The sequence below is a fragment of the Meles meles genome, chromosome 4 (genome assembly GCF_922984935.1).
Source record: "Meles meles chromosome 4, mMelMel3.1 paternal haplotype, whole genome shotgun sequence".
Lineage (NCBI taxonomy): Eukaryota > Metazoa > Chordata > Mammalia > Carnivora > Mustelidae > Meles > Meles meles.
The window spans coordinates 53,425,534-53,447,255 of record NC_060069.1 but is presented as its reverse complement, the minus strand read 5'-3'; the positions used below and the strand labels follow the sequence as shown (position 1 = coordinate 53,447,255).

Genomic DNA, 21,722 nt, shown 5'->3' with positions numbered 1-21,722 from the left:
AGCTGTGTGTCATGACAAAGTTGGCCAGAACCCCAACACCTGCTTCCAAATGGCAAGTCCATGAGGCTACGTCTTAGGTGGCCAGCCTATGTCTCTAGAGCTTCTCATAGCACTCCTGAATGTGATGTAGGTAGTCATGGTCAGAGACTTCTTGAGATTCCAGAGTGATAGTCCTACAGTGAAGATCTATTCTTGAGCTTTACTATTCCCTTTGCCCCAACGTTAGGCACTGTTCCTTTCTTAGACCACTTCCATCTCACCTCATGTCCCTCCATAGTAAGGAAATACGTACTGTTTAGTTCAAGAGTGGGGGGGGGGGGGGAAGCCCGAGACATCTGCCCGTATTATTCTTTGGTTATGGCAGTGAGTAGAGCATGAGGAAAGAAGGCAGGGGGAAAACCATCAAGCAGAAGGACATGGGAATATAAACAGGATGTAAAATAGAACCAAAGAAGCCACCGGAAAGAGCAGGTGTGATCTCTTCTCTCCTCATGTACTCTTAACTTGTCAGAGTGCCCCACTAGCAAAGACCAGAAGGCTTTAAGTCACCAGTTGTAGTATCCCTTGGGACCTGTGATTTGAAGAGCACAACAAAGCCAACAGGCCTACTTTCCAATATACTGCTGCCTTTCCTTAGCTCTGGCTTTTTTTGGACAAATTTTGAGAAAAAGTGCAAACAGCCAGTTAGTAGGAAAAGAGAGGTAGAGAGAACGAGGCTTATTTTTTAAGTTCTACCTTATTACCAGAAGAGGTCAGAAATAGGTCTTTATTTTAGGGCTGAGTAGGTTAAAAATTCATTTCAAGCATAAAATACATTTCTAATGTTTCAATATTCTTTGTAATTGCTATAGCACTACTAGTGAATGACAAGGACAGGAGATAATACTCTGTTCTGGGAACCAAGAAGGTTCGAGGGAGATAAAGTAAGTGGATATGTTCGGGCACTTAAAAGAGCATCTGGAAAAGGAGATGCCTCTTAGATTTCCAAACCAAACAAGAAACATGCTCAAACCCATTTTGAACAGTTAACATTAATTCTGCCTGGCAACAGTTTCCAAAAATAAAAATTTGAAATGTTATCAAATGTAGTTAGGGGGCACAAGTTCTAAAAGCAGAATTGGAGGAGGTATGGGAGAATGTGCTGTTTTCTTTAATATCTGACACAGCTAGCCTTGCTAAGCATAAATTTAAAAAATTGAATATAGTGAAAAATCACCCATAAATAGTAAAATCAACTATTTAGTAAGCTGTGCTAAAAAAATTTTAATGATTCCCTCAAAAGCCCTCTCCTCAAACATGCGCAAACTATCTCCGACCTAAATATCTCATCTGACTCACTGTCCTTTTATACCAGCATTTTAAGGTCAGTGCAATAACATGGATAGAAAAGTAAGGGAATCAGCAACATAGGGCATTTCTGGGCCTAAGGCCAGCATTTTTGTGTGTTGTTTGCATTTCTATGTATCCTTTAAAAATGTACCCCCCAGGGGCACTTGGGTGGCTCAGTTAATTCTTGGTTTCGGCTCTGATCCTGATCTCTCACGAGATCAAGCCCCGAGTTAGGCTCCATGCTTAGGATGGAGTCTGCTTCAGATTCTCTCTCCTTCTCCCTCTCCCTCCCCCTCCATGCACACACACACCTACCTGTGTTCTCTTTCTTTCAAATAAATAAAATCTTTAAAAAAAGTACCCTCCCAAAACAACTGTCTAGGACCCCTCAAGAAAAGGTCAACATTATGGGGGAAAAAAGGGACAGAGTGTTGTAAAGAAGATAAAAGGTAACAATAAATGCAATATGGGATTCTTAATTGAATCTAGATCAAAAACGACATTAGTATCAGCTATAAAAGACATTTGGGGGACAACTGGGGAATTCTGAATATTACTATATAAAAATTAATTTTCCTAGGCTATGTAGAATATCCTTAATCTTTGAAGATGCACATTAAAGTATTTAGAGGTGAAATTCATGTCTGCAACTTGCTTTTGCATTGGTTGAGAAAGAAAAAAATAATCTATACACACAGAAATGAAGCAAATATAGGAATATGTTTTAAAAATCAACCAATAAGGGGGTGCCTGGGTTAGTCAGTTGACTGTCTAATAACTCTTGATTTCAGCTCAGGTCATGATCTCAGGGTCAGGAGACCAAGCCCCATGTTGGGCTCCATGCTCACTGGGGAGTCTGTTTGGGATTCTTTTTTTCCCTCCCCCTCTGTCCCTGCCCACTGTGCTCTTTCTAGTAAGTAAATCTTTAAAAAAAATAAAAATAAATCAATCAGACAGATATATTCCATCTCCTCTGAGATATCTGGAGGGAAAAAATGCCTTTAACTTATGGTTGACTAACAGGTCAAAAGTAGATGTGCTAAGAACTTCAAAACCATGCATTCACACAAGAAAAAAAGTCACCTCTGGCTCATTACCAAATTGGAAGGGTACTATCCTGTTTATCCTTTACCATGTTTGGATAATACAGCTCCAGGAACTAAAATTCCACAAAGACAAATGTTGGTCACATTCTAACGTCTAAGCCAGTGGTTCTCAAATCCTTTTCTGGCCCCAGTCCACTTAGAAAGGAGAAAGGAACACCCAAGAGAGGGCAAAATGAAAATCGCCACTGCTACCATCATGACTATGGCCCATGGCCACCTTCACCAATGTCTGGGTAAAAAGACAATAATTACACAAATACAATACATTAACAAAAGTAAAATCTATCAGTAATTCCACATACATATCAATACACACATAACAGAAACTAAAACATAATGCCCAACTCAAGACCACAAAGCATTCTTGGGAAAAGATGGAGAATGTCTACCCTTGTAAATATAAACGCGCAACAGGTTTAGAACATTACCAGAACAGCTGGACAACTCCTTAGATTTTATCCCCACAATCCTCAAGAGAACACAGTGTAGTCATCACCAATCTGTGAAGACTGGAAGAATAAGAAAGAATGAAAGTCCTCTTCCTTGAGGTTCTCCTTTGTTCTCTTTCTTTCTACACAGCTGGTTTGGCTCCTTCTGTCCATAAAGGCTGAGCAGAGCCAGGAGAAACAGCTTGAAATGGGTGGCCTTGGCTTTTGGTGCTCAGAGTATTAGGGAAAAAGGCACAAAGTGTCTGAAAGGACAGTGTCAATGGACCAAACCACTTACCCAGCTGGACCAGCCAGAAATGCAGACGAAAGCCCTAAGTTGTGTTTTAAAGGGATGCTGGCTTGGAGAAGCCCCTGTGCATTTGTGTTTTGGGAATCAAGGATGTCAGCAGGACTCTGGTGTGAAATCAAGGCTCTCTGCCCAATTCATGGGATATATGACAAATACCGGCGTGGACAACACCAAGGTGAGCACACGCACACAGGGACTAGGATTTTGGGGCAGACTCCTTCTGCAGTCTCTGTAGGAACAGCTTCGTTTGTCCTGGACAGAGTCCTACATGGAGAAAGCAAGGCTTCCTCCCTGGGATAGATTTGGTATCAGAAGGTAAAGAGAAAGTTCTCTTTAGGATTGGCATGGTGGCAATATTCAGGATTTTAGATTGGTGATTAATCACGGTGGTAGGGGTGTTGTTTACTCCACGTTTTTTCCTACTTGTCTTGTTGCTAGTTGGGCACCAAGGGACTGAGTATCATCACCCTGGCGGTATATTTCTGGGCCCCAGGGTGGAGAATCAACCCTGAGGTACAGAATTCATCAATGAACAATTCTAGAAGCCCTTCCTAGATGGCCAATATTATCTTCTCTACAATAAATATCACAAGAGCCAAATTAGGAACTGATAAAGCTAGTTCCCAGAACATCTGGCTTCAGGAATCAGATTTCTTCTGTTCAGTGGGAAAAACCTGCAGTCAGCAAAAGAGGCTTCAGGAATTAGAGTGTGGACCAAAAAAACCCCAAAACAAAAACAAAACAAAACCCAACAACAACAACAACAACAATAAAAACCCACTTTATTTTTCATGATTTAGAGCTAGAAACTTGGGGTAATATAATAAGCTCAAGAAAAAAAACTTTGACCTTGCTATCATGACGTGGACTGTGGGAAAAGGCAGATCCAACAAATAGGGTTGGGGTTACGCTGGTATTCGGAAAGGACCAATCCAAAAGTGAGATTCAAGTCTTCTGACCCTGCATGAACACGGCCCGGGGAATACCAGAGTGAGAGAATAACCAGGGGACCAGGTATTTGGAAATGAAGAGCTGACAATGTTTTCGAGGACACAGCCCAGGGATCACACTGGTGAGCTCCCGTTACACTGGAGAGGCACTTACTTGCAAGACGGGGTGGGGACTATGTCTCGAGAGAGCCCACTCTCAATTCATGACTGGGGTGGCAGAGAAACAGGGTTAGTGGGGACATCAGAAGATTACTTCAGACTTCTGAAAACGGCAACCCAGAGGCCTTGAATACAAGAGTTAGAAATTAAAGGGAAGGAAAAGGAGCTTAGAAAAGCACTGGCCCAACTCTGAAAATGTATAAATAGCATTAGTGAAAAGTGGTATCTGAAATATCTCTAAGTGGCCACCTGCAAAGGCAGTAGAATTCCTCCCAGGGTACAGGAATGAGAGTTATTGATAGAATTTCTCCCACCTGGGTTTTAAATTAGACAGCGGAATTGATACCATGAAGCAGTTGAAACCCTGAAGCCATGCTCTGGAAGCCTCTCCCATTTTCTGTTTACCTTGGATAACCCTAAACCTTTGCTATGGTCTGGAGCTCACGGTGACGTGGGTTTAGGCTGGGCCATCCATATTTACTGAGCTCGCAGAAACTCGCCTTCTCCGGCTAGATGCGGGCTATATCTAGGACTGCTGTTGGAGCAACGACAAGGTGTCGCAATGCTCACACTGGCTCAGGAAAGTAAAGTGTTTCTAAATTTTGTCTCGTATAGGGCCAGTGTTACGACATTGTATGCCCTTACTCCTCCCTGTAATGTGGAATAGATACAAGATAGATTCGACAACAGAGAAATCCAACTTCAAAGATGCCAGAGCACATCTGTAGTTTGAGCTCCAGGGGGCCCCTGGTGGAAACTTCTGGTAGACGGCCCCGGCCCCCTCCAGCAAAGCCCTTCTGGCAAGGGTAAAAGCAGGAAAAGAGAAAAACCGGTTACAAAACGACTGACCTGACAAGGGATTATACTTTACAGGAAAGGGCTTTATTGGGAGTTCTCTTAGACTGCTAGGATCATATTATTTGAACTATGAAGTTTGTATCATCTAGTGACTTCATGTAATGGGGACGGGAATGGGATGATTTGGAGGTTTGCCTCTGCTAGACTCAGCTCAATGATGACAACATCCCATAATTTCCTCCCTCCCCTTCCCCCTCTTCCACTGTCTCCTCCAGCAAAAGCAGCAGCTGGCGGGCAGAACCAGCACATGGTATCCCAGAATCAAATCACCAGCTCAAATACTGTTGGTCAAAAGATGAAAAACTCAATTTTGCCCAAGAACATCAGTTTGGGAGGTCACTGTGTAATACACAACTGTTGTTGGGCCAAGTACCAAGAGGTGGGCCAGTACCACACAAGCTGACCACTCAGAATATGGGGGTTGGGGGGGTACCTCTGCCTTCAGTGGGGCTCAAGGCTTTCCCTACCTCTTTACTCCCACTCCAGAGAGGAGAAAATGTGATCCAAGTGAAGGATGACATCCAGGCTCTAAAGGAGAGATGGGGTAGGGAGGGGGGGAACAGCTTTTGCTAGGAAGAGCCAAAGTGGTCCTCGAGGCTATTTGCCTCTTCTGTCTTGAGGGGCTGGAAGCTGTTGCCCACCTCCAAAGGCTGCATGGGCCCTGGGGAGAGCTTAGGGTAATAACATGCCTGTTGTAGGCCTTAGAAGCAAGAGTCCTCACGGGCTGTCCAGTAGCAAGTCTTTCAGGGTAAAAAAGTTGGCGGGTCCTGTCTTTTCTTGGTCATCAAGTAGGAGGAGAGTTTCTAAATAGAATTTGGGATATTGACCTTGTCCTTTCTTTAAACTCCATCAGTACTAACAATAATGACACAGATGATTTTTGAAGAGTTCTATTCTAAGTCCGGCTAAAAGAAAAGGAAAGAGATTCTTTGTATGAATCCTCCTTAAAAGAAGTGGTCATGTCGGTAAAAGGAGCCCACTTTGGACGGAAGTACTGAATCAGGGATGTCCTGACTCACAGATGGGGAAGTGTGGGTAAGAACAAGGGTCTATCCCAGAACAGCTCCTTCTTGTTCTCAGCACAAAATTGCAAATCTTTCAAGCAGTGATTTCCAAATAGAAAGCCTCTGTTATCAAATCAGGAAGATAATTTAATGCCAATGGTAGCAGAGAGGTGTTTTTTTTTTCTGACCCAGATAAACTAGTCTCCGATTTACTTCAGGTTCACACTCTCCACACCTCAGTATTATTTTTGAAATGGCTTGGATCTGTGCAGTTTCTTTTCTTCAAAAGACTCATTTATCCTAACAACTTAGGATTATTACTTTAGAATTTGAAAATGGAAACCCAGAGGCCTTGACTAGAAGAGGTAGAACTTAAAGAGAAGACAAGCTTCGAAAAGTACCAGCCCCATGTTGACTGGGACTTGTGTATTAACTGAGATGGGGTTCTTCCACCAAAATATTTTGTACAAACAAATATATCTAATTGCATCAACGTGTCATATCCCAAATTTGTGGGCAATTGGCGAAACCAGAGCATTGGACAGTGAAGGAAAAGTGTTGTGCGAGTACAGAGAGCTGACTCAGAGGAGAGTCAAGATAAAAATAAGTGATTTCTCTGGCTTTGAAAGAACCACCCCATTTGACTACCCCCAGATGGGGCTTTTTAGACCCACAGCCCAGAAAGCAGGTTTCTACCTGGGGCGTTTGGTTACTTTCAAGCTGAAGAGACTAGGAGGATGACTGACTGGCCTGCTTACCCCAAAAGGAATATCTGAGCATTATCCATACTAATTCCTTTCCTAGGGCAGCAGCTCCAAGAATTTTAGTATTCAACTTTCACCAGTATGATAGACAACCATTTGTTTGATTTCCACTCGTGAGAAACAGGGTCTATAAAGAGAGCCTCTGCGGCAGAGAGGACAGGATGGCTTCCTTTCCTGTGGGCCTTACGTCAACCACAGATTATACCGTGAAGGGCTGCTCACGGCGGGAAACACTGTCAAGAAAAGAGGAAACAGAGCGTTTTTCCTGAATGGGGAAAAAAATGTAAAACTAAACCTTCTTTAACATCGTTCCTATAATTTATTCCCAATTTATGTGATTCTCATCTGAACTAGCATTAAAGAAAAGTGTTAATGATACTTGAAACAGGACTTAAGCACTGTGGAAAATTTTATCTTCGAACTTAAAATCTGACAGGAGAAAAATCCAAACTCTAGAGAAATTAGGGAAATCAGCTTCTCTGAGAACCATTCCTCTATTTCTGGCCCTCCTTCTCCTAAAAGCAGAAACTCGGCAAATGTGTCAAGGGTGTCTACACCGTGACTTGTTCTCTAGCACATGCAGTCTGACTGGGAAACATAGCATTAGCTGCACAAAGTCTAAATGCAGCCTAGGAACACTTGGCTTGTATGTGCTTAAAGGAGGAATCAGAAAATGAGAACTAGTCCTACCTAGTTTTTTCCTATGCATCTCTAAAGTCATCCCAAGGACTCTCAGAACTCTGGTTTTGAGATCCTCTGTTTCTCTGAGCAGTTAGAAGCTGCTGCTGGGGGCTGCTGAAAGACGGGGTGGGAAGGGAATCTGACAAGAGAATGGGGTATGTATGCAAAATACTCACCAAGTACTGGCAGTGAGCAGAGCCCCGTGCTAGGGCTGCAGCAGAGAGAAAGAAACAGAACACGGGGGTTCTTTGCTTTTCGAGAGATTGTTTCCTGTTTTAACAAGAATGTACATCGGGAAGCAGGGGTGAAGTTTAATATTTATCAAAATAGAAATGACATTAAAGCCTTCTGTGGCTTTCTCCTCACTCCTCAAGAGATTCCATGAAGAGGAAAAAAAGGAAAAGGGAGTTGAGGGGCAGAAGTCTTCTGACGGGAGGACTCTGTGGGCACAGGCACAGGGAAGCCATCACTAAGTTACTCCCTCATTAAGAGTCTGATTCGGACACTTGGGATAGGCATTCCAGGATCTGGTCTTCACTGTGGGCAGGGCAGCCCCCATAGAAGACACATCCCTTCCTTGAATCCACCTTTTCTATGAGAAAAGTATAAAGGACCCTCATTATTAAGTGCCCTTTCAGGGAGTCACAAAGCCTTTCCAGGCACTCAACTGAAAGTGTTTCTGGAAGCCGAAGTCGTCCTCAGCCCCTCTGGAAAAGCACAAATACCAGCATCCTCTTACAGGGCTGCTCTCTAGGGTTACGTCCTGAGAGGCTTCAAACTCTCTCACAAAAGAACAATCCGCCCAGGCCTGTTTTTTTCTTTTTTTTCAATAAGGAAAGGAAGACAGTCTTGCAGGCCCAATTTATAACAAAGGAAATATTTTGGGGGGGAAAAACACCTTTTAGTGAAACACAAATGCAAAGAGCCTCATTTCAGGTGTGAGGATAAGGAAGAGGCACTGGAAGGGCTCTTTAAAACCCCCGAGGAAGCTGCACTGAACCAGTATTGAGTTTTGTTTTGCTTTTTTAACGGGTTGTCCTTTTTATGTTTATCCCATGGCCCTGGTCTATCCCACGCAGTCCTCTGGGGGTGCTCTGTGAGCTGTTGGCCAAGATGGTGGACGGTGTCTCAAGGGGATGTGGCTGAGGCAAGAGTCCCCCTAGACCCTGGCCTCATCTGGGGAGAGGATGCCGCTCTGGTTTTGGGGTTGTTCAGAGGCAGGGTTCTTTCTGGTACTTCCTGGGATGTTCACTGGAGGGGGCCCGGCATCTGATGCATGCTGGAGAAGGGTCACAGCCAGAGCAAGGCTCCCCTGTAGCTGAGTAAGTCTGGGAAGTATCATTTTAAAATGACATGTATCCGACCACAGTGGGAAATTAAACAGGACAGAGAAGGCCAAGGAGTAGGGAAATTACAGCTTTGTCATTGCCGAGTCAAAATGTATGCCTCGCCAAAAGATCCCGGCGCTCCGGGCGCTGTAGCAAACACCGGATCCCCAGGCCCACAGTCAAGGCTGGAGTGAGTGGCAAAGAGCAGACAGGAACCTTCACTGGGAGCGAGAGCTGCAGCCCCAAGGCAAGCAAGCGGGAGATAAAAGGCTAATATCCTCAGATCAAGTCTCAACACCCCTCTATCCAGGAAAGCTACACCATCCTCTTGTTAGCGCCCCTTCAGACAGCTCCAGGTTAAAACGGGAGAAAAAGAGAGGGGACTGGTCTCCGTGATCAGGGGCAGCTATGCCTCTGAAGCCCAGACCATCTGTCCGGCAGTTGCAGGGTTAAAGCCAGCACTTAAAAGAAAACTGGAACCCCATTAAGCCCAGGCTCATTAAGCCCAGGCTCGGAGAACTGGGAGCAGCAGGGAAGCCAAAGGAAACTAATTTTGGAGGTTCTCCAAGCTGCCAATCACAAGCATATTTCTAACAGTCCCAGTGTTGTTTGAGTTGCTTGTTTTTCCACAGGCTGCACAATAGGGTCTGGTTATTCATTGAAAAAGTCTGCAAGGGAGCCCCGCCCTCCATTCACAACCAATTTGGAATGCTCCATTCAGGCAAGAGGGGGACTAGGCAGCTCAGCTCGCTGGGGCGGAGGGAGCTGAGCCCAGCTGTCGCCGGAGGGACGCTCGCTCGCCCAGTGCGCTGTGTTTATGTAAGAAATTCAGACACTGCAGGCGCCTGCCTGCGCTGCTCCCTCCCTAGATTCAGAAGGCCAAGACCCCGGCTGAAATCTGCAAGGATGGGCAAGTCGGCTCCAAGTAAGGTCGGCAAGTGCCCGCCGGCAAAAGGGGGAAAGGCAAACTACCTTGCGTTGCCCGGTTCAGAATCCGACTGTAGCTACCAGCTGAGAGAAAGACTTCACTGGTATTTCTCCTGCCCCCAGGCAAGCTGGCTGGCATTAGAGGACAGCTCTCTATGGAAGTCAGCCTTTCCAGACTCCTTGCTTTTCCATTCACTGCCAGTAGCTACATGGGGAGCCACCTGGCATCCTCCTCAAGGGAGAGGGTCTCCGGAGACACTACTAGATTCTCTAGCTGCAGAGGGGGGAGGGTGCGAGCTACCTATTATGAACAGCTTCACAGTTCCTTTCCCGGCTTCACATCCGGCTTGAAAGGTTTATAATCCCCCCTACCCCCCCCCCCACCCCCGCCCATGCCCAAGAGACATCAAAAGGGAAGAGCACGGATATCTTGGGGTTGGCGGGTGCAATCCACTCCAAGGACAACGCAAAGTACAAGGCTAAAAACTAGTTTGGCTTCTTAGAGATTTTTCCCCCAAATCTTCAATAATTACCCTGAAGAAGATCTGATGAAGCCAGTCTGACAGCCAGAGTTTATTTCAAGAAAAAGCATCCTACTTTGTGAAAATCAAATCCACAAGATAAATTAGCTCTTGGGTTGTTTCCCTTTTTTCAGAACATATTTGGCTATTTTCAAATATCTCCTCTCTACCTCTTCTCTTCGTCTTCCCAGCCCCCTCCCCCACACTAGTGAACTCGGAGGGCAACACGGTATGCATTTCTCTACAGCTTTTCTGACCACAGAACCTCCATTCAATGCCTTGGCTGCTCTGCAGACCAGTCCTGGTCTCTCAAGAGCCAGATCTTACCCTGCTCCCTGGAGTCTTTGTGCCCTGTCCTGCAACCTTCCCCAGAGGTTTCCTCATTCTGGGCAGAGGAGCCCCCCTTTGCTTTGTGGGGGCTCTTCCCTTAAGAAGAGCTGCTACTCCCTTGCCAAGCCTAAAGGAGTACTTACATTGTGGTTACACACACACACACACACACACACACACACACACACACACACTCTTTCTCTCTCTCATTTGCGCCCACCCGCATATACACTGGGGACCTAGTATTTTGCCCCTCCTTTAAGCCGAGCCTCTTAGAGGGCTGGGACAATGATAGAAACTGACGACCAAAGCCTCTGTTAAATGAGCTTGATGAGTTCACAAAATGAATTTTTAAAAAAGCAACCTAATCCGGTACTGGCAGCAGCAAGCCTGGCGCTTGTCCAAGAGCTGGGAGCTGCAACATGACAAGACTCTGAGCTCCTTGGATTCCAAGTGGAGAAGCACTGTGTGCCAGGGCACAGATGGGGCCCAAGCTGCCTCAAGGGCAGCCGTGCGCCCGAGAGGGGGCTGTCAGCCTCTGAGGCTGGTTCTACTTTACCGCCATTAAAACTCGAGTCACATGTGGAGGCTACAGTCCCTTGGTAGAGAATCACACACCCCACCCAAGCCTACCACCACGAACAGTTTTTCTGAGACTGGAATGAAAACAATGATACCCCTAGATGGTAGAAATGGCAGATAATACAAATCTGCAGCTCTGTCGTGCCGCCCATATCTTAATCTCATAAAACTAGAAGAATGCTGAAAACAGGGTAGATGGTAATTTCTCGAAGGATACCAGGATTTTGTTAGCTCTGGAATTTACATAAGTGATGTGCCTGGGGCAGACACACATGTAATTCCCCGTCCCAAGTTCTTGCCAAACACAAAGGACTGGAAAGGTTACTGGGTTTTATTAGAGGGCTAAGAGCAGAAAGACATCAAAGAGGAAGAGAAAAAGTCATTGTTTTTAATAAGCCTAACTGAATTAAAGTCAGAGAAAATAGATTTCGTGTGAACATATGGCTCTCTTAGATAAATGGGGACTCTAGGTCTTGGATCCTTAAGAGTCTGGTCTAAGGATCTTAGAGGCTATCAAAACAGGAAGGATTTCCAGTCACTTAGCACCCTCTCTGTGGTAAGGTAGTGGGCTAGAACAAAGACTTTGAAAGATACACTGTAGCCTGGAGTCACATGACCTCTTCCCTCCACATCCCCCCTCCCCCAACACTCCTGTCTTCTACCTTCAGAATTTCTGGCTCCCAAAAAGGACAAACTGATAGCCTTGACTCCCCCACATCTCTCATTTTCCAAGTGCTTAAAGTGCCTACTGTTACTTTCTTAGCTTCCAAACAAAAAGACTTAGAGACCATGTTTTCAAATAGAAATGGTCCAAGACCACAGAGCAAGTAAACTAAAGAGTTTTGCTCCAAACTGGGCCCCAAATGATGTGCATTCACTCTCCAAAAGGAAGGCTCTGTCTCTACTCTATCAACTTCACATGTAGTTAAAAAAAAAAAAAAGTCCAGTTGAATAATTTCATATTAAAACAGGATTAAGATCAATGTGTTTTAGGCTCAAGGGCTGCCTTTTTCCCGAGCCACCTATTACAATGTATTTATGAGAAGTCGATTTTATCAGTTAATTAGGCAGTCCTTAGGAAATTACTAGTACTTCCTCCGATCGGTCCATTCTTTTTGAAACACAGATCTAAAAAAGAACACTTCAAGGGGAAAATGAGGTTATTTGGATTTTCAAACAGTTCTCTAAATTATATTTGCTATGGAGGCCATGGTTTTAAAAATAAGATTTTTATCATGCCTTTTTCCCCAACAGGTAAACATTCACAATATTACAATTCAAACAAATGAGTGTAATTAAAAGAAAATTAGAACTGAAATCTGCATTTAAAAAATACTATTGATATATCCTAAAATCTAGTAATACCCTTAAGTGCCAAGTCAGTCCAGAAAAATTAATGTAAGCTCCCCCTCCCCAAACCTAAGCACTTTGAGTTCCAATCTTATCCACGGTTTTGATTTATAGTTAATTCTATGAAGATGTACAGTAAAAATGTATACACATCTAACCACTGACCCAGATTCCAGGTATGCAGCTCTGTGTTAACAGACATATTTAGCTATACACACATTTATATGGATATATATGCACACAAACTTATTTATATTATACAGGATGTATACAGATAAGTTTTGTCTGTATGTACACTAGTGTGTCTTATAGGAAAGATGTCAGTTTTATCATTTTTCTGTTTTATAGATCTCTTCCAAATCCTAGATGGAAAAACTCAAAGCACAAAGATATTTAATAAGTTTTTCGGGATCACGGAATGAAGAGAACTGAGGTGTCAAACTGGGTGGCCTACGGTCTCCCTAAGTCGTTTCTGAGGGCTGGCTCTAGGTTTTTGGAATCATTAGGAAGAGCCTGGACCACACCTGCATGTGCCGATGCCCCCGAGCCCTGCAGCTCTGTGAGAGCTTTTGTAAGGATAATATTTTATAATTTATAATTTCTTTTTCTCATTTCACCTAACCCCTCCCCTTTGCCCCAAACTACCAGTCAGTTTCTCCAGTTATCTGGACCTTACATTATCCCCTCTGTAAAATGAAGGGGTTAGGAAGGCTATGTTTACAAGGGACCTGCAGCCCAAACAATCTAGGACTTCAAGGTTACTTCTCAGGGTCAGGGGACAATGGGGGGCACTGGCAGAACCTCTATCGTCTATAGGTTGCACTTTCTGTTGCCTTGAATTTGATCTTTAAGAGTTTCCAAATGGGGGGATACTTTGCTAATGTCTGTACTTGTGAGGTAAGGTGAAGTCTATGTAGCTAGAAGTAAGCTGAACATTTCTCTAAGACTTACAAGAACAATGGTTTCATTTATTCAAATCACACTTATGGATAGATGCCTCTGGGTAGAAACCCAAATCTGGAAAACTTACAAAACATAATCTCTATAGAAGCTGAGCTCATAGCACTTACTGAAAAAAGTAAGCCATAATCTTCAAAACTGACATTCTAAAATAAAAACTACCACATTACTTAGTATTTCTTTTTCTCCCATACACACACACACACACAGTGTCTGCCTTTGCACCCTCCCACACACACACACTTTCTCTGCCTTTGCACCCTCCACACACACACACACACACACACACACACACACACACAGGAAAATTAATCAAATCATCTTAAAAGGACCAAGTATAATCAGTGTGGCAGGCCACAGAAGAATATTTGTTACAAATGCTTTTGCCACTATAGGGAAAAGGTTTACTTTACTGGGCAAGTGCAGTTTGGTTTACAGTTCATTGATTGGCTGATTCAAATCAACTCATAAGGTTTTATTAAATTTGAATGAGTTCCCCCCCCCCCCCGAATAATCACAGGCTCTTCCAGAAGGTGACTGCAGTCAAAGCTGATCCTCAATCCAAGGCTGTGAGAGGTGCTCCCAGAGAAGTCTGCCCAGCCCCCCTCCATCTCCACTGTCAGTCACAACTGCAGTCAAACCAGTCGCAAACAACAGGAATGGTGAACAGCTCAAGAACATCCCACCCCAGACTTGTACTCTTACTTAACCTCTAAGGCAAGCTGATCTGCTTGAAGCCCTCCCTCTTAAAGCTCCATCTCCGGAAATAAGAGTCAGAGAAGGGGAGAGAATTATTAAAACACTTTTTGAGGCTACTCAACCATCTGTTTCATCCTTAAAGGACAGAAAAGCTCAACCTTAAGAAGTTAAAGCAAAAAGCAAACAAAAGTAAAAAACACATCCCATTTGGTAAGCAGAAATCCCTCAAAGCATCTCCATTTTAGGTAGGTATGGCAATTTAATTGAAGAATTTAGCACATTCTATTGGCTGAGTGGGAATTATTTCTAAGGAGCCAAAACACATTTATTGATTCCTTCACTTTAGCCTGTTCCTGCAGATAAACATCTCTCATCTCAAATATAAATCTTGTTTACTGACATCTTTCTCTAAAGAGCATACCTTTGCTTCAGCACATGAAATCAATTTGAATGCAGTCATCTCAACTCCCTCTTAACTCTTTGGGTTACAGAGAAACAAACAAAAGTGTCATAAAAGCATTTCAAAGAACTTCTGCCAAGAAAGCCACCTCCCAAGCAGACTGCAGTTTATGCTGCTCTGAGCAGGAACGGGAAAGGCTGGGCCAAATTGTCAACACAGAACAAAGTGGGATTACAAATCCTGTCTTTTATCTTGCAACACACACACAGACACACACACACACACACACGCGCGCGCGCGCGCGCGTACACACACAATATTTGGGTTATCTTTATTTAGCCTTTTAGTGGCAACTTTCCCAATCACTTGAAAGCAATCAAAGGGCAATAATCAACATGCATGCCCCTTCCTATAGAAAAACTATAGCGAGCTGTGACATCGCTAAGGTAACTACGCATCTGTGGGTTAGAATTTACTCCCTTTTAAATTTCATGGCATTGTGCCTTGAACAGGGTGCATTAAAGAATGTTTAGCTGGTACCTCTGGTCTTTTATCTAATAATTTTGAATAGCCAGCTTTTACTTAGATACAAAGAACCCTCTCTCTCCCGTGGCATTTACACACATAAACACACACACACACACACACTAAAACAAAGCAGGGAAGAATTTGTTGGTGCAAAATGAGAAATCGAATCCTTGCCTGGCTCAGGTGCTTGCTATTATAAACTATGACTAAGAGACATGAATTTCTCTATGATGCAACCCTCAAGAGAGGCAACATTTTCTCCAGGCCTCTCTTTAAACCTGCTCACTCGCCAGTGACTAATGCTCTCTAGAGCTGCCCTGTGCTGCTCACATTTCATCAGCCAGCTTTGTCCTTGATAGCTCTGCCTGGACCATAAAAGCTCCCAAACCTGTTGAGGACAGCCCGGAAAGATCAGCACAAAGCTAACCATGCCCTTGCCAGCACTGAGAGCCATCTTTTGAGAGCTTCCCACTGAGTTTATTAACACAATGATAGGAGCCCTTCACGAACATTCGAAGAGTAAGTTTAGACTCCTCTCTGAAAGATAAAGTCCTGAACTACACAGAAAATAGAGTTAATCAGGTCACACCGTGACCACCCTGTGTCAACTTAGAAGTAGAAACAAAATTGACAACATGTTGGGTGAGGCCACAATTAACTGGAATCTTCCATTAACTATTTTCTGCACCTTTAAAAGAGAAAAAAATGTCAGACTCATGATCTGCATCAAGGAATTAATTTATAAAACAAACCCAAAAAAGCCATAAAATAATGTCTCGTTAATGGATGTTAAGTCCAACATCTTATATATATGATGTCAGTTGATTGATAATTCTGAGCTTGAAGGCTTGCAATATTCTTAGGCAAAAAGAAATTTAGGATGAAATTATGTTCAGTAAATCTTACCTGCAAAGGAATAAAAGCATTTTAGAAATAACTCCAATAAGGAATGAAACAAAAGTTTTGGGGGTTAACTCTGAGTTATTAAAAGAAACTAAATGCATTCCACTGTCCAAATACACTGGCATTGGCTGAAAAGAGTCTTCCAGACATGGATGTTCCAAGACCAAACGTCTTCAGAACAAACGTGCCACCCCCAGAAAGGTACTTACAGTTATCAGACTGGAAATCTGGGACAAACTGTTCATCATCAGGAACTTGTGCTGGAAAAGAGATTTTTATTTTAGACCTTTAAGTTTTATTACAAAGCACAGCAAAATGTTTTATATGGAAAATTGGACAGCCAAAAAACTTGCCTTCAGCTAACCAAGCCTCTTGAAGTTGACTGAGATCCTGAAACAACTCTGGAATTGAAAACAGAAGACACCAGAATGAGAACTCCTGTGCTGGGGAGAACAGGGAGGGTGAGTCTACATGTGGCTCTCACAGGGGACCATTTGAAGAAGCCACAGACCAAAGGGAAAGTTTCACTACCTTCAGAATCATGGGCCAGATCTGTGTCCAAAAACTTCCTCTTTCTGTCAATCACAGGCCGCCCTCTACATTCCTCTGATCGAGATTTCTGAAATAGGCCAAGACACAGTGAAGGCTCAAAGGTAATAAAGGGGTCAAAGGGAGTTGTGCTACTAAACCAATGAGAAGACTCATATTCGAAGAGGGAGAACAAAACAACCCAAAGCCACATAAACTTACCCCTGGGACCATAAAAGGGACTTGCTGATCATAAAACCCATCCATGGTGTTTCCAATGTCTCGAATATCACTTTGAAAGGTTTCAGCATTGAGTACTTTCTGGGGGGAAAGGGGTCCTCCTGCAATAGGAATTTGGGAGATTTTAACTGAGAGGGGAAAAGGAGAAATGAAGTAATTTTTACTGCTTTTTTTTAGGGCCTGTGTAAAATCACTACCTTTCTCTGAGGTACTTAAAGCCCACTCGGGGTGTAAGATTTACAGACTAAAGGTGTGCCTGATTAAGGGCATCATAAGTTCATAGTATACTTAGTGTCAAATCTATTTACCTAGCTGTCCTTCCCTCTCTCTCTAATCATTAACATCGTAAATTTGTTACTGTCTGTTCCCTATAAAAACCAAAACCAAAACTCCTTCTTGTCATTATAAAAGGGTGATTTCAAGTTTCTCTCCAATAGAAGATTCTCCAGGGCATTTATAATGTTAGGTCTTTTTTTTTTAAGAGATAATTTAATTTTTGACAGTACAGTGACAGGAAGTAGAAAAATGGGTTTAAGCCTTCCAAATTATTGGCAATTAAAAATTTGACATACATAGTGTTTCTAAAAGTAGTTTGTAGGTCAGTGGTAAGACACCATATATAGTTCCAGGCATATATTGATCAGAGATATACTAATCTTCACACAACACTCTTTTTAAAACCCAGTTCTTCTGTTCAAACAGATATAGTGTCTGTAATGTCACAAATATTCCTATGGCAACTTACAGAGATTATCTGTGATATCACCAACTTCTAAAATAAATAAAACAGCCATGAAAAGTAATGGATCAAGGAAACTAAATTCCAACACACAGATTTTAAATGCATCTCTACCACAGATCTTAAAAAAGCATTAAAAGCAAAAAATCCATGTACAGAAAATTCAGTTTGTTTCTTAGAGTGAAGTCAATTTTCCCCAAACTTGCAAAAAAAAAAAAATTAAAACTTATTTCAGCACTGTCAAGTCTTGGGCCTGGGAAGACAGGTTGAAGGTCAAAATGGAAAGGAGGGAACGTTTTCTTTTTTCTTTTCTTTTTTTTTTTTTTTAAAGATTTTATTTGTTTATTTGACAAGCGGAAGGCAGAGGCTTAACCCACTGAGCCACCCAGGCGCCCCAGGAGGGAACGTTTTCTAATTTCAGAGGAATAAGTAACAATTTTAGGAAGGTACCACCTTCCTGAACCCTTTGTTTCATTCTCCAAATAGAAATGCAGTTAAATCAACAAAATGGAGAAAACAGTAATTTCATTTACGCAGCTCTAAACAAAGCAAAATGTTTGCAGATAATTCTTTTGTTTACCTTGTATACAAATTTTAAATAGGGAACTTTTTGTCAGTGGGCAATTCCACACAACTTGTTTTTCTTAAGTGAGCAGGATACAAGAAAACCCTTCATGGTCCTCTCAGCACTCTGGCCCAACTAGTCAGAAATTTTCAAAGTCAAAGAGAAAGAGGGAGAGGAGCAAAACTGTACACAGTCCATAATTTCCTAGAAAAACACTCCCGCTGGCATGCCTGCATGCCTTCCAAACAGCGCTAAACGTTCAGAATAAAGCCTCTTTCTCAAATGTCACTAACCCATACACAAAATCTAAGAAACGTCGGCAGTGAGTTGAGGGCCATGAAAATGAGTCCTCTGTAGACTTCAAAATCCGTCAGATTAAATCGTGACCTTAGAATTTATGTCAGTGTCTATAGGGGGAAAGGGACAACGGAGAAGAGATCGGAGGGGGACATATTTCCGAGTCTCACGATGAAATACGTTGCAAGATACTTCACCACGAAGAGAAAAATACCTTTTAAAAAAATGAAATTAAGAAAGAAGCTGCCCTACGCGAACCAGGGAGGGGCATCGAGGATTTTTAAAGCAGCTCTCAGAGTTCAAGGGCTAGGAAAATCTTGTTCAAAGTATAATTTTTTGTAAAGCCTTACGGGAGTTTAAACCACTTCCTTTGTGGTCCCCTTCTTCCCGGTGCCCCCAGGAAAACTTTAACGCGGCGCAGCGGCGCGATCGAGGCCCCTCCCCCGCGGCGCGCAGCGGGCCTGGTTTTATGAATGGAAGAGCGAGCCGCGGCCGCCACATCAGGTAAAGGCTGTAACTGGATCCCTCGCGCTGGGCCCCATTCACAAAACAAGACACACTTCCACCCAATTCCCAGCCTTCCCCATTCATGAAAACTCCTTTGGATGAGCCCCCGCCCCCACTTCCAACGCACGCCCAGCCTCCGACGCAGGCCCCTCACCCCCAGTGATTTAGGAAGAAAGCTCAATGCTTCATTCACAAAAAGGGAAAGAAAAAAAAAAAAAAAAGCCGCAGGGAGCAGCGAGCCAACGAAAGAAACCCGCTTCATTCATAAAGTCATTCACATTCATAAAACCGAGCAGCAGCGCCGGGCGCTACCAACCACCCGCAACGGCCCCCGGCCCCCGACCCCCAAACATCCAAACATCTCTCCTTGGCACTCCTCCTCAACCAGGAGTTCGGTTCCCCCCAGAGGTCTCCTCTCCTCTGAAAATGCGGACAGATCCCTAATCCAGCGAGAGGCTCCAGCATCTCTCCACCCCCACCCCGCACCCGCTTTTCCCCCACCATCCTCGGGCCGCTGCACTGATGCTCCCCGATTTCTCAAGAACCACGATGCAGCCTGACGCTCTCAGGCTGCTGGGGGTGGGAGTTGCGGGATTGGGTGTCCACTTTCCACAATCTGAAACTTGCAAGGCCTGCATAAGTTCCTGGCCAACCCTCAAACCCTCAGGCTGCACATGCCTGTGTCACTTAACCCTTCCTGGTGCTTTGGGGGGCATCACCTCTCAAATATTCCCCTTCAAGCTGCTTCCCGCCCCCTCCTCCCCACCAGAAAATCTTCGCCGGGCGTCTCTTCTCGCGAGCCTCCAAGTCTCCTCCGGGCTCTCAGACCTCCAGAGATTGTAAAGCCCCGCAACTCAGCGTCCCTCCCCCCCATCCCCACCCGAGAGCCCCAGCACCTCGCGCCCGGGCGCGCCTCCTCGCGACGTGCGGAAACCCGCTCTCGGAACGCTCCGGAACCGTTAGCCACCCCCACCCTACGCCTCCCAAGAACCGAACCGAAGCGAGCCACGAGAGGAGGGGGCAGCCCGCTCGGGGGTGGGGGTGGAGAGCTCAGTCCAGATAGAAAGTACACCCGGACTTTGAGGATTCTGAATCAGCCAGTGAACTCTCGCCGGCTGGGTCCTTCGGACCCGTTACAGGACACCCCCCTTCGATGCCCCCCTGCCTCCTCGACGCCCCCTCACCTGAGGCAGCCGCTCTCCTCCCGTTGCAGCGGCCCCGGGCGCAGGCGCGCTCACGCACGCGCGCACCGGGCCTGGGCGCCTGGGCGAATGGCTGGGCCGAACCGCTCCGGGGACGCTGAACCGCTCTGCGCACCAGCGGCTGGACTCTGCGCCGCAGCTGCCAACCAGGCTGGAGCGCTGGCCCGGCCCCCCGGGGCGTGCTGCTCCGCCTGCCGCCATTGGCCCGCAGTCCTAGCTCAGCCTGGTTCTCATTGGCCCGAGGCAGCTCCTCCGCCTGTCTATCACGCCTTGTTTACCCTGTCTGCGGGCAAATCCAGCCAAGCCGCCCCATCAACTCCAGCCCCCATTGGTCAATAACGCGTCCCTCTCCACCCCCTCAGGGGTCTGTTTTACATAATTTATGCACCGGGGGCCATTGGCCAATCAGCACAGGCTTGTTTATATAATGAATGTAAGGACGTTTTTCATTCATAAAAAACGCGACCTGAGGGGGAAGCTTAGCTGAGTCAGTGAAGCACTTAAAGGGGACGAAGCCGCTAAGAGTCGCGTTTACTTGCCTTCTCGCAGCTCTCCCAACTTTTCACCGAGACTTGGCTCTTCCCACGTCTCCATTCACCCCTGCTTCTCGCCTCCAACCCTCGCCCCGCAACGCCACTGCCAGGATGGGCCACTGGGCGCCAGACGTTCGCAGCTGCAGCACCAAGCAAAGTTATCGTTTTAGAATTCAGGCGAGAGAAATTCGTCATTCCACCCAGAAAGAAACTCGCTGACCGACCTGGGCGTTTGGCCCACAGAAACACAGAAAACGGAAACCGAGCCCTCTAATCTTAGGTACCTTTAAGAGAGGCCTTGATTTCTTTTAACCAGGTTTCCAGTGGGGAGGAATAAGCAGTATCTCCCTTTAAAATCTGAGCTCTCAAACAGGTTTTAGTTACAATTTTATTCTGGCAAGGCCTAAGGCCCAAACAAATTCCGTTTGCTCCCCTGTTTAATTGCAGTGTTTAATTGCAGTTTACAACGCCCGCCAGAGTGGGTTCTGGACCCGAGATGAGATGAGAGAGGGTCGGAGCTCAAAGAAATCCTCTCGGGGATGGCACTAGCCAGTCAACCGACCTAGAAACGTAAATCCCTCCGAAACCGGCCTGCAGAGTTAGACCGCCTGCTTCCCTTCCGGGACTGCTTGTTTTCCATTTAAGTATTGAATGCAAGATGGTGCATTTGCGAATTAGATCCCGTGCAGCTGGGAACCGCGAGAAGCTACTCTGCCTGCCAAACGATCGGGCACTAACTGCAATTGCTGAGATTCTTAACAGGGTGTTCCAGGAAACAAATAAATAAGCAATTCTCTCCCCGACTCTGCTCCCTCTACCCCCTTCTGTGAAGGCGCGGCAGCTCTCTGCTCTCCCCCAGGATGCTGGGGTGCCCTGCCATTCACCCCGTGTGCCCGTGGTAGGGAGGAAAAACATCAAATGTTAGAAGAGAGCCCCTCCCCTAGTAGAGGGGGTTCCAGGGTAGCCAACTGTGGGGCTGCCACCACTCCTGCCT

The 21,722-nt window shown here is 45.0% G+C and overlaps 1 protein-coding gene across 2 annotated transcripts in view; it reads right to left on the bottom strand.

Moving 5' to 3' along the window:
* ETV5 (ETS variant transcription factor 5) overlaps positions 1-21,399 on the bottom strand; it is a 59,249-nt gene extending 37,850 nt beyond the window's left edge. Inside the window, exons 1-5 of one of the 2 annotated variants that reach the window (XM_046003134.1) lie at positions 21,291-21,399; positions 16,868-16,986; positions 16,649-16,736; positions 16,471-16,518; positions 16,327-16,377 (exon numbers count right to left, since the gene is read on the bottom strand). In XM_046003134.1, the coding sequence (XP_045859090.1) occupies positions 16,327-16,377; positions 16,471-16,518; positions 16,649-16,736; positions 16,868-16,912 (232 nt within the window). In that variant the 5' untranslated portion in view covers positions 16,913-16,986; positions 21,291-21,399. Of the gene's footprint in view, positions 1-16,326; positions 16,378-16,470; positions 16,519-16,648; positions 16,737-16,867; positions 16,987-20,177; positions 20,323-21,290 lie in introns of those variants that run through there. The other variant, XM_046003133.1, reaches the window with a different exon arrangement.
* Between the last annotated feature and the right edge of the window lie 323 nt (positions 21,400-21,722).